This window comes from Lytechinus pictus, chromosome 3 (genome assembly GCF_037042905.1).
Source record: "Lytechinus pictus isolate F3 Inbred chromosome 3, Lp3.0, whole genome shotgun sequence".
Classification (NCBI taxonomy): Eukaryota; Metazoa; Echinodermata; class Echinoidea; order Temnopleuroida; family Toxopneustidae; genus Lytechinus; species Lytechinus pictus.
The window spans coordinates 9,201,502-9,215,480 of record NC_087247.1 but is presented as its reverse complement, the minus strand read 5'-3'; the positions used below and the strand labels follow the sequence as shown (position 1 = coordinate 9,215,480).

The 13,979-nt window shown below is 36.6% G+C and overlaps 1 protein-coding gene across 1 annotated transcript in view; it reads left to right on the top strand.

Moving 5' to 3' along the window:
- Positions 1 to 3,179, top strand: part of LOC129255937 (ELKS/Rab6-interacting/CAST family member 1-like) — a 67,865-nt gene extending 64,686 nt beyond the window's left edge. The window contains exon 15 of the mRNA XM_054894253.2: positions 1,177 to 3,179. Within this exon, the coding sequence (XP_054750228.2) occupies positions 1,177 to 1,432 (256 nt within the window). The 3' untranslated portion in view covers positions 1,433 to 3,179. The remainder of the gene's footprint in view (positions 1 to 1,176) is intronic.
- Positions 3,180 to 13,979: the final 10,800 nt, after the last annotated feature.

The window sequence follows — 13,979 nt, the reverse complement described above, 5'->3', positions numbered from 1 at the left end:
GATCAACTTGACTGAACCATATAGTATTAAACATTGCTAATTACACATGTTCAGGAAGTAATTAATCATTGTTTCACTTGACAATGAGGAGAAAATTTGAATATTTCATATTTCATATAATGAAATACAAAAGAAAAAGTGAGTGGATGACATCATCGGTCTTTTCATTTGCATACCAACCAGGATGTGCATATAACTGTTTTGTGATTTTAAGTGAAACTTTAAAATATCATTACTTTCTTATTTTACATGCGATGAAGATTAAATTTTCAGTGTTATGCTTGTTAGATTTTTCTATTTTTATTAAAATAATCTTTTTAATGGGGTAGACTTGTCCTTTAAGAAAAAATGAATTATCCCAAATTATTATTAGACAGATGGATTACTATGTATTCCTCATCAAAGAAGAAAAGTGGGTATTTTTATACAGCGCTGTAGTATAAGATGAGAAACATGTGTGTATGTAGCTCTCTGCTTCACACTAAAAAAAAACTATTTATGTTCTCTGCAAAAATATCCGAAGTAAGTATCTTACCAGGAGTTATTATTTGTATTGTTTTACCCAGAAGAGAAAAGACACACATCGCATGTGCATCTCTGATTACCCAATTAAGGTCAATTAGCGCAATAACGGCGTTGAGTAGATGTTGTGCCACATGAGCGGAAATGGAGAAAACACAGAAGTGTTTTGCGAATTTCGCACCCTGCTACTGTGAAACAAATTAGATTACTTGTTCTCATCTCTTTCACTCTAATGATCCCCCTTTTCTCTATTAAACTCTCTCTCTCTCTGTCTTTGATATCCATCCCTTCCTCCATCCTACTGTTCTATTTTCTATTTTCAATCTTCAAAATACATCATACTTTTGTGTAGTAGGTATTGTATTTTTTCATCATAATTCAAGTTTTATAAGGTTGTGTGGTATTTTGTTAAAATACTGAATTTATTAGACCTGTGGTTTTTTTTAATGTCATACCATTATGTCACACATAATCCTTTACCCATTTGAGATTGGCTAACTATGCTACAACACACATTTTCCATACATCAAAATCGACATGTATGTAGGCTGCCTTAATATCTTTGATGATGACAATTTATGGACTTTAAAATCCTCATAGAATGACTTAATTTCAGTAGCCTTAAAACTTACATATTCCATTTTTTTTTGACAGACAAGAAGCCCTCACTGCAGCTATTGGAGAGAAGGATGCTCATATCGCCCTCTTGGAACTGAACAGGAAAAGTCCCAAGTCATCGGAAGAACTCAAACTTCTCAAGAAAGAGAAGGATACTCTCGTGCAACAGCTCAAAGATGAGGTAGGTGGTGGGCATAAAACAAACAGGAAAAGAAATTTTATTATTACTCTTTTTTTAATTTACCCTTCTGCAGGATTTCCTTTGTTGGAATATCATTATTTTCATAATTGACGGGTTGAATATTGCAGGATATCAATTATTTATGAACACAGGAAGGTTTCAAACATACAGATGTGTAACACAGGTTTGAAAATGTGTAAAATAAATGGAGTGTGAAGTATGTTAAAAAAACACTTGAAAATTTGAGCAAGGAGGAATGTGTAAAAAAGTAAGGATCAAAGAGTGGCTGCCTCTGAAAGTACTTTATTTAGATTTGCTCAAACTAATTTTCATTGAGAGAAATTAAGTTTTCTTTTTAACAGAAAATGGTTAGTCATGTATATTCTGCATACGAAATATTTGTTTGCTCTTCTCATTAAATCTGTCCATCCTGTGTAGTCAATCTAATGTGTGTGTGTGTGTTGGAGGGAGGGGCGCTGATAATATTTTCATGTTCAGTTTGTTGATAGTCTCAGAAAAGACTGTGATTAAGTAGAAAACATGCTGTTTGGCTTCATTTAAAGAAAAAACTATTTTATATATTTTTTCATTCTGATATAGAGAGTAATTTTCAGTTTTAAAAAATGGTCTTTTCCCTTTCTGAAAATCTGTAATTCCGTTTCAACTTGATCTAAAAATGGAAATTCTGTTTTGTCACTGAAAATGTACACAGCAAAAACCAGAATTCCCGTTTTGGAATGGTAAATTCCATGATTTTTTACATGAAAAGTATAAGAACCAAACGGAATTTCGGTTGTATTTACTGGTAAAACGGAAAATCACTGTCCCCACTGATTGAGAACAACCATGCTGTATTTTTCCTATTATATGTACTGAAATTACTTTTGATGGAATCCAGTTCCCTGTCATTCATGTAGGTCATTGACTTATGACAGAAACTTCACTTACATTCTATTGATCTTTCAAACTATTGGTTGATAATAATTCTACTTCATTTTACTTGGAATTTTGTTTTAACCAAGAGTTGCTAGCTGCTGTTCTTAATTAACTTACCAAATAAATTTTTTTTCAGAGAATTTATTGCTCTTTTCAGTGATTTTAATTCAATTTTCTTTTCATAGTTATGGCTGAAATAGGCGAGGAGAAATTAGGAAAATTTGATGCTGCAACAAGCTTATTGTTACTTATTATCAATTAGTACAATTGAAATGTTGATTCATTATGGGCTTTTGGCATGAAGTGCACTCCAAAATACGACGACTGTACTTTGAATATAGTCCAGAGGTACATTTCTTATTCAATTCATCACCACTCAATGCTGATTTCTGTCAAATTATATGAAAACTTGTTCCTGCGTAATTGATAAAGTGTGGTTCTTTGAAATTCTCTTTAGAAAGCAGTTAAATGCTGACTGATAGCCCAACCAATGAAACCGTAATAACCATCTAAGTAATTATGATAAATTGACAAATGACAGTTCCATGAAATGTGAAAGGCCTGATAATTTTCTGCTCATGACATTATTTTTTTTCTTGTTTCTAAGAGCATTCAAGTTGTGTACATGTATATCGTACGAGTAAATGGAGTGACAGTTTTAACACATTCATATACAGTATCTTTTCATCACCCTGTATTAAAATCAGCAACATTCTTGCAATATCGATGTAAACATTTAAAAAGTCAGTCGAATAGGAATCACTTTTCTAAGTGAAGGTGGTCATTGCCCTTTCGTAGAACAATTGAATTATCCCAGATAAACTGTCAGCACTGTTACAAATTACTTTTCCAGATTGTTTTCTGGATAATTCTTTTCCTTTTATATTGAACAGATGGTAACAGGCCAATTGCTGCCCCCCCCAAAAAAAAAAAAAATGCTGTTAACCAGTTTTAAATTCTCCAACGACAAACTGTTAAAATCTGACTTGTTTAAAGAAGAGAAAAGACATATTTGTTCTTCGCTATTTTGTGATAAGCATGGATATACATTATATTTCAATGTGTAAGAAGTACTTTGTCCTAATGCAAACACAGAATTTTAGTATTGATATTGATATTTATCATTTTTTCTGGTCCTCTGCAAACTTTGCTGTTGGTGGAATATGAATGAAAGACAGTTATGCCCAAATTTCTATACATACCTACATGTACATGTATTTTATAGGCAGCCATGATAAGTCCATTGTCAAAGTGATTCTAAAAATGTATTCTTCGGCTACTGTACTCTTTGGATTTCGTTTTTATATTGCATATCACACAGTCTTATACTGTAAGTTGAATGAGTATTTGAATCTTTTTCCCTCTATGACTTCAAGTTCGTTTCAAATTGAGAATGGAATCCGTGATAAGACGGCAACATGATAGTCATACTTAATTCAAATGTTTTCCTAAAGACATCTCGCTTGTGTTCAACAGAGCAATGATTGATCTTTACATTTGAACATTCAATCAGAGGAGAGTCCCACGAGGACCTACCATGCATACACACCACACCATCCAATGGAGATTAAAAATATGGTGAGGGACCATTCTATCCTTCACCCGTAGCCTGAACACAAGGAGAGCCATCTGCATCCATGTCTGTTCGTCTGTCTGTCTGACACCATTCTTGTTATTATACAATCCTAACACTAGTTTAGTGGAAACTGCTTCAGGAAACCAGTTTGGAAGATTGCTTTGCTATCATTCCCATTTGGTCACCCAAAAGTGGTTTTCAAAGCCCTCTTCACGTAAAGCGGTCTTGTTACGGGAACGCTCTCAGTGTGGTGGCACATTTCGCATGAAATTTGAAACCGCAGCGTAGACATTCGACACACAGTGTGTGGAGTAGAGGAGGCGCGATAGCTCAGTCGGTAGAGCGGGGGTTTCGGATTCCGTTGTCCCGGGTTCGATTCCCAAATGGTGCACTAGTGCCCTTTGGTAAGACATTTATCCTCATTACCAGGTCCCTCGGAGAGGACCTTAAGCCGTTGGTCCCCTGGTTGCTTGCTCACAGGCATTCGTGCTTTCTTAGCAGTCAGGTAAAAAACCTCGGTATAAAACCTCTGTAGCGCGCTTGAAATGTGCGAATATCGCTTCCTGAAGAACGGTTGCATCCTCTCTTCCACTAAAACCAATTTAACCAGGCAATGCGATCTTGAAAACTACACCCCGAGATGGTTTTTCAAAACTGGTTTGGAAGATTGCGTCCAAGACCTCTTCGACCGTTCCCCTAACACGTTAAACTAGTTTCCACTAAACTTGTTTCCAGTAAACTAGTTTAAAGTAAACTAGCTTTAGGACAGTAATGAGAATGAGGGCATAGTCTCCCAAACTCCATGAGAAGGAGTTTGTGGATGCAATGTAGTGTCTATTTTGTTGAACTTTGAAACTACATTGCTATGCCACCGGCAGCATTTGGAATGTCTTGTCGCCATTCCCTGTATAATCGAAGGGGATTAAAAATTGGCAGTGATGAATGTGTGGGCCTGTGATATACCTCGCCGTGAATGCCCACGATTGTTTTGCCTGCCCGTATTATGCTGAAAATCCTGGTTTGAATTCCTGCATGCATCGTAGGTCTGTCGGCAAACAATGTTCCAGATCTATCAGGTATCATTACGGATGTTTTAAGATCCTACATTGTAAATAACATATCAAGTCATTACATTGTCAGCCCTCTATTGAAGTAGGTAATGAGATTAACATTCCCAGAAAACAAATTCTCTAAATTCTTCCTTTCATTGCACATATTCTTAAATGCTTATCTCAGAATATGGATACATCCAGAATGTAAATTTCACTGCAAATCCACTTTCAAGAAGTTTAGAGTAGAGAACAAAACAAAGTTTGAATGGAATATTGAACATGTTTTTATGTTTTAAAAGAGGAAAATACAGGGTTTTTTTATAAGAATGTCCTAATGTTTTCTATGACATGCATCCAGAATGCATCTACACCCAAGTCGTAATTCATCCAACGGAATAAGATGACGATGAGAGAGGAAATCAATCAGTATTATGACATGACAAGTCTGTAGCCAGGGGGTTCGGGTGGGGGGGGGGGGGTTCGATCGAACCCCTATAATATTCAAAAGCAAGAAAAAATAGGGAAGGAAATACTTCTCAGGGGTGAAATGGCCAACAGTTTTGGCCGACGACCTTTTTTTTTGCTTGTGAAATTTTTTGGAGATGAAATGCCCAAAGTTGTGACTGATTACCCCCCCCCCCTTTTTTTTTTCTTTGCTTGTCTAATTTTTAAGCCACATTCGCATCCCGAACCCCCGAATTTAAATCCCTGTGCTACGGGGCTGCATGATATGACTAAAGTGCACTAATAGAACATGTTTGTTTGGTATGTAGATTCCATGCTATGCTGAATAATGCAATTTTAATGAGCTTATACAATTTAGGACTTTCTAAAAAACTGCTTAAAAAGCATGAAAAATCATCATATTTTTATTTTCTTTTTTAAATACCTGCTGCATGTCTTCAAATGAACTTAGAAATGTCGAGTCCTGTCAGAATTCTGATATCTTATTCATATCCGATGTCATCTCATCTCATCCTTATAATCTCCTCCCTGCAGAATATTGAACTTGAAAGAGTATAATTCATGCGGTATTGGTTGAGCCATAAATACGATCATCTGGGCATTCCTCCGTTATGAGCATGCCAAGACAATACCTTGGAGTCATTAATCCACATTGCCTTTGTTGGCAAAGCAGTAAACAGAGAAGAATGAGTGGACATGGATGAAATACTGTTCATTTCATTGATGCACCTGTTGTGAAGTCTCCACTTCTTTTGAGATTAAAGGTGAATCATGGAAGATTGAAGATTGCTACCCCCATGGAAGCTGGGAGAGGAACATGAATGAGCTCTAGGCCTCCTAGAAGAAAGCTCTTGTTTGACACTCCTGGCTTTTGTAACAGTGGTTAATCTAGGACAGCAGGAAGTGGATACCCTGCACACCACTTCAGGAGGACGCGATGGGGCTCAAGAAAAAAAAACCCTCCAAGTTTTCTGACTGAAGCAACCTAAAAAGCCACAGCCAGAGCAAAAAGGAAGGAGGCATGATTTCAGTGCTTGCCCTGGGTCTGGGTGACACCCCTACCCCGGATACAACACTGGTGTTTAAGCAGACATTTGTAGGAATACGCATACTATCCAAAAGTTGTAAAGTCATTTCAAGTCGAATGTTATATAACCTGTCGGCATTCTTATTCATTAAATTTTTTTCTTCATGATTTATGATTGAAATTCTCTTAATAGTAGCTTTAATTGGAGTGAACTTTAACCTTTTACCTGATTTTGGATGAATTTATTTGGAAGTGGGGAAGTGATAAACATTTTTCAGAAACAACGGAGAATGGAATACTCATATTTCACAGACATATTCCATAAATCATTTCAGATGAGAGAAATTGATCACTCAAGTTTTTTTTTTCAAAATATATTTCATACTGATATTAGGTGACAATCTTTCATATTTAATAATAATAGCTGGATTTATAAAGCGCTTTTTGCCCAAGGATACAAAGCACTGCTATTATTGCCCCTGCTTTAGCTCGATTTACCATCACCGGTGCTCAGTGCATGCAAAGAATTAATCCTGCCGGGTACCCATTCACCTCACCTGGGTCGAGTGCAGCACAGTGAGGATAAATTTCTTGCTGAAGGAAAATACGCCATGGCTACAATTCGAACCCATGACCCTCTGTTTCAAAGGTGAGAGTCAAAACCACTAGACCACGACGCACCCAGTGATTAATCAAATTAATCAAGTAAAAATCATTCAACCCATTCGGGAATCGCATGATAATAAATGAAAATTCAGAAAGAAGTATCTGAAGCTTTACATTCAAAGTGAAGGGATCTATATAGCTCTTTGTAAATTAAAGATTAGAATCCTAAACAATTGAACCTTCATACCCCTTGATTCTGACACAAGGTTCTCATTCAATGTAAAGTGGCACAAAGAGTATGCAAGAAGACAATGTCAAATGTAATTCTTTTTTTAAGGAGATACCATTTCTCCTTAGTTCTTTCAACTCTGGTGACTCCTCTGATTCTGAACAACTTAAAATAAGAAAGAACAGGAAATATTTGTACATGTAGTTACGCTGTATAGCTGGGAGGCATATATTAAAATTAATTTCAGATCTTTTCTTCAAGCTGGTCCCAGAGTGGTTCGATGGAGCCTAATATTTCTCACCGCCCAGGACCAGAGTGACAAGCTGTCTTGTCAGATTATAACCAGCAATTTACACCTGTTTCCCTGACCAACGAGTGGTGCCCTAAAACATCCAGGAACAAAATTATGAAGAAGCGCCCTATCAAAAGTTATGAATGAAGAATTCATTGAAGTGACCATTCTGCTACTTCTTATCAATATCACTTATTCTATCTTGGCCGAAAGTAATGATGACCTCTTGCTTTGTCACTCTCTTGAATTATAAGTCACAGATTCTGGGAGAAAGAAAAAGATGGGGGGAAGTAAGGACCGAGGAGCTAGGGCATGCCTGAGGGGGACTCCAAGAAATTTTTTTCTTGATTATAATTGTTACGGTGGCGACTGGAATTCCCATGGTTGCCTAAAATGCCAAATTGATTCGGTGATTGGTTTTGAGTGGTGTGAATTACTTGGTTAGTCCTGGCATATGGCTCTGTAATTCCATATTTACTATGATCGGTTATAGCAGGTGCAGTTTTCGAAGGTGACCTTATCATGCTTTATGATTATTCAGAGGGGTACCATTCTACACCCCCTTCCTCTTCGGGGAAGAGGTGCTTCATGTTTATGAATTAGGAAATAGTTTTTTTTTTACAACTTTTGGAAGTGTAAATGATTAGATTCAAATTGCATTGATATTTAGTATACAGTTTTTGAAGTTGCTGTATTTCAAAGCATTGCCATCAAAGAGCTATTTTGTTAAGATATTAAGTTATTGATAGAAGGAAAAATAATCTTTGTACATTTGTTCAGTTTATAATTGAGCAATAAAGGCGCCCGTGTATGATAATGAAACAGAAAATTTTGAATGGTAATGATTGAGAGCAGTTTAAAAAGAAATTCCAATCTTGATACATGTGATCAATTTTATTCCGGATCCTCTTGATTCCTCCAAATATTCTGTATTCCTTTTCACAAGGAAATATTGTCATATATTGTCGAAGTTAACTGGGAACTGATTCAGGAAACCAGTTTGGAAGATCGCGTTGCTAGCGTTCCCACTTGATCACACTAAAGTGGGTTTCAAAATCACTTCATGTAAAGCGATCTTGTTGCTATGGAAACGCTCTCAGTGGGGCGACATGTTTTGCGCAAAATTCAAAACCACAGCTTAGGCATTCTTCTACACCTGTCATGTGGAGTAGCGCGCTCAAAATGTGCGAAGATCGCTTCACGAAGAACGGTTGTGTCCTCACTTGCGCTAAAACCAGTTTACCGAGGCAAAGCGATCTTGAAAACTACATCGCGAGGTGGTTTTCCAAACTGGTTTGGAAGATTGCTTCCAAGGCTGCTTCGACCGTTCTCACTACGCGTTAAACTAGTTTTCACTAAACCAGTTTCCAGTAAACTAGTTTTAGGAACATAGTGAGAACGGTGTCTAAGTCTCTCTTCAGTAGGGCATTTGTTTTTATTGAAATGTTGGAGAAAGACAAATTTGATGTAGCCCACCGTAGTTGGTTCTTGAAGTCCACTTACAAACATGATAATAGCAAACAGTGTGGTGTCGCACCTGTTTGCATGACAAGATGATTGGCCCACCAGCATGATACAATCCAACAATGTTGAGTCCGTGTCTCTTTTCCTCGAATTGCTTCCGGTTCCCTGAAGAAGTGCAGACATGTTAATGAATTGGACTAAAAGATGAAGAAAAATGTGTGAATACTATTGCTCAAAGCAGATACATGTATGCTAAATAGTGTGGCAACTTTGGTAAATTCTTTAAAAATGTGGCAAAGATGAAAATTGTTCATTACTAATTCACCAAAATATTGCAATAAATCATTTTCAAATGTTAGGCTTGTAACAGAATCCCAATGGGTTGTAATGAATTACATTTTAGATAGGTCAAACAAGCTCTATTTCCAATAAAGACTGAGGAAATCTTCATGGTCGTATAATATAACTGCTTAAACTTGTATTACTGGTTAGGCTGTTAGAGGAAGATCATTATTTGAATGACAACAATAAAACAATTTGGTCATTTAAAGGACACCTTAGATGCAGTACTGTGGACAGGGTACTATTCAGTTGCTTACAGATTATCACGACCCTCGTCAGTGGTTTTAATCAGTCTTGCTCACATGCAGTGTATGCATATTCTCCACTCCCTGGGGAATATTTCAGCCAGCCATCTTGAGAGGCACTCAATATACAAGGCAGATACGATAACTTCAACATTCTATGAAGTACTGGTGGGTGTTTCATAAAGCTCTTCGTAAGTTAAGAGCGACTTTAAGAACGACTGGTGATCCTTTCTTGTGGGAAATGGTATATTCATTGGCGATGGTTGAGCACGTAAGAAAGGATCACCAGTCGTTCTTAAGTCGCTCTTAACTTACGAACAGCTTTATGAAACGGCCCCCTGGGTGGAGAGTGGCACGGTGAGAGCACTGGTAGAAGTTTCACAAAGCTGTATTAGTAAGTTACAAGTGACTTTACAAATGACCGGTGATCCTTTCTTCGGAGCTAAATCAACACCAATTAAAATTTTGTGCACTTTAATTTTACAAGAAAGATTCACCAGTCATTCGTAAAGTTGCCTGTTATAAACCCAGGGGGCACTCAAATTATATTTTGAGGGGGTGTGCCTCACGAAACCCTGAAATGGGGATCTAAGGAACTGACCACAAGGGTAAATTACGGGGTCTTGAGAACTAAATATATACCGGGCGGTGTGAAAAACAGGGTCTACGGAACGGGATCGCGGTACAGAAGGTACAGAGCACGCGAGCGCTGTGCATGTATATGTGGGCACAAGTGGTACATGGAGCTGCTAGTGGAGGGAGTTGTGAAGCCGTGTAGCTCTCGCATGCGGTGCTCGCGCTGGACAATTTTGGCAGGGCTGGGGAACTGAGATGTTTCGTAATGGGGGTCTTGCGAACGGGGCGGGGCGGTTTCTGAATGGAACTTTTGTCATTCAGAGTATCTAGAGAACTGAAAAAGGGGGTCATCAAAGCGGCATGTTTTCGTAATACCAATATATACCCCCCCCCCCCCGGGTTATAAACAGCTTTATGAAACCCCCACTGTTATTTTTTCACTATAACTACAAAATTGTATCTGTTAAATTGTACTTAAAAATATTTGGCATACCTCAAATATGCACGTTTTGATAATTATGTGAATGGTAAACAATACAACTTGATGAAACAAACATTAAAACTTCGGAAATTATGGTACCAAGCTTTTACATTAAAGATACTTTTTGTGACGTATTTTTTTTATTACATTCTAAGCATATGATGCTCTTATCAAGTGATCTGTATACCACCATCATCACCGCATTTGTAAGAAATTGGTACAAATGAAGACAAATTGATCACGCACATGATGACTTTGTGTTTTCTCCGGCAATCACAAATGAGGACAAATTGAATTCACAGCTGAAAGTTGTACTACAGTTGATGCCGTCTCGGTGATAGACTTGTTATCAAGAGGTGATGTTCACATATTGCAGTTCTCATCAAGTCTGTACCATCTCACCTTGGCTTATGAATTTCAAATGCTGTCAGCATCTGACCTGTACCATCATCCGGACAAGCTCACAGAGTTTCAGAATGTGATTTTTCCTAGAACAGGTTCCTTTCAAATTCCAAGTCAGTGTGTCTGTTCTGACAGCACTTGCTAGTCCACATACTTGGCTCAAGCCTGCCCTGTTTATGCCTTGCATGAGGATATCTTGTTTAGAGCTTCAGCTTTGGTTATAGCAAAGGACCTTGACATCACCAAGTTACATCATAGGGATCTTTAATAAGACAACTGTTTCCTAACCGGGAAGATTGCCTCGAATTTATAAGAAGATAGTATTTCTTTACAATATGTTTTGAGTCATAATTTTCTTTGTTGTGCATTTGCAAACCAGCCTAAATGATTTTCCCAAGGTGGTCTTAAAAGAAAGTTGCGCTTGATGTGAAGGGTGCCATGTTTTTCCCCATGTCATGTTCCTTTGTACACCCCTACCCGTTCACAGCGTGCGAACCAGGTGCAGATATCGGTACCGTAATTGGTAGATGTGACTCCTCTCGTCCTAAGATGCAATACCAAGAATATCTAGGCAAGGTTCAAGTGAAATTGTCTTTGACAATGTTACTGTTTCAGGTGCAGGCTATTATGTGGTAGATAACTCAATTTACCCCCTTGTAAGAGGATACGCTCCACGATGATAGGTTAGGAATCGGCCGAAAGAGGAGATGTATTGACATATCGGGTTTTGCAAAAAGATGATCTTGGAAAAGATTGAAAAGGTGAAGGTGGCGGGAAGATGCAAAAAAAACAGCAGAGCCTATACCTGTAGAGCAACTCGTAGAGTGTAACGGGGGTGGTGATTTTTATCAGAAGGGTCCATAAGAATATTTCAATAAACCCTAGAATCGTACTCTCGAAATTACTCCATGGTGTCCCTCTTTAAGATGCATTTTTGATATGATAATATAATCATGGACCTATTGTAGGTCCATGATATAATCCAGTAAAATGGATGCAAATTTATGAGTTCTTTGATATGATCTTATTCTAATGAAAATCAGAGTAGCATTTCATCAGCATCTGTCGTCCGACGAATTGTCGGATCTGACAACTTTCCTTACATTTGATAGGCTGAGAAGCACTGACAGTTGAGTTAGTATAGTAACTGTTGGAAAAAATAGGACTTGCCAGATGAAATGTCCGACAATTACTTTCATGATCATACATGTATGTTGTAAGTTTGGGCAAGCTATAGTGCATTTTATTTTCCATTTTTAACAATTTGTATTTATGAAATATATGACTATATTTTAGAGAACTTTTTGCTGAGTAAACTTTTTATTCCATAACACAGCTGAGTGTAGAAAGACTATTTAGTTACTGAATGACTATAACTTTCATACCCCTTCCTAACTTTTAACCAGACTATTCTGCTCCCATCAGCCTTACTTCTTTTAGATACTGGAAGAAGTGAAAATACTTTATTCAAGATTGTCCTTTATTTTGAAAGCGTTATTTGTGCATGACTTTGATTTTTTGTGACTCTAATCTAGGCACATTGGCAGCTAGAAGTGTTCTTAGGTAGGAGGGTTCAGAATGATCCAAGAGAGGTTTGTCTCCGATCCCATTGCTTGAAACAAATCATTACCAGTAGAAGTAGAATATTATCCTTCAAACATCTTTGTGGTATATATATTCCATCCTGTGCTTTCGAAAAGAATCGCCTTTTTTTATAAAACAAATAAATTTAAATCATTGTTACTTTCAATAAAGCATATAAATATAAATCACCTTTATTCAGCAAACTGTTCATCTATGGGAGCATTGCAAGGACCTTAAAATCGATTGTAAAATCGATTGTACATCAGTTTAATGTTCTCAAATCAGTCTTAAGTTTTGCCATTAATTGTTTCTAATGGTTAAAATTGATCTGAATAATTTTCAATAACGGTAGGGAAACATATAAGAGTTGGCACAAGTATCACCATCTAAGCTTCATTCGGAATCAGTGTTTTGAATATCTTTGTTGTTATGATGAAATGATATAATTTCAATGCTATTTTTGTAATATATTAGACTGAACAGTCTTGAGACAATCAAAGAAATGATCTTCTTTTAAAAAAATAACCTGAATCTCTTTAGTTTGGGGTACTTGTTGGCAAAGATGCAATTTTGTTAAGTTTGATTAGATGCTTAATGAAATAGAGTTAAGTAGGACATCCTTTGTAACTCACTCTCTTGTTATCACATTGTATACATTGTTAAAGTTCTATCATATCTAAGCATATTGTAAGTTCAAGGGATGGTCCGGGCTGAAAATATTTATATCTAAATAAAAATAGAGCAAAATGCTAAAAATTTCATCCAAATCGGATAACAAATAACGAAGTTATTGAATTTTAAAGATTATCAATATTTTGTGAAAACAGTTCTATGCTCATCGTCATGAATATTCATTAGATGGGCTGATGATGTCACATCCCCACTTTCCTTTTTCTTATGTTATTACATGAAATCATAAATGTTTCATTTTTTCATACATGTGTAAATGATGTGTCTCCATTATGATGAAATATGTTGCGGCAATAAATAACTAATGTACTTACTCAGTTTTCAATCCAATTTATTTAGTTCTTGGTAGAAAATTTTTGACTAAACCTAATTTCATGTAATAAAATACAAAAGAACAAGTGGGGATATGACATGAGCCCACCTAATGAATAATCATAAAGACATGCCTAGAACTGTTTCACCGGAATAATGCAAATCTTTAAAATTCAATAACTTTGTTATTTGTTATCCGATTTTGATCAAATTTTCAGCATTTTGCTCTGTGAATTTTATTCTATTTAGTGCCTGGACCATCCCTTTAATTATCCATCATTAGGGGAATATACCTTGGATGTTGATATGTGTTGTATTATTCTATGGTGTAGTAGCTGTGTATCTCAAAAACTTTCATATTAACTTTATGTTACTTATA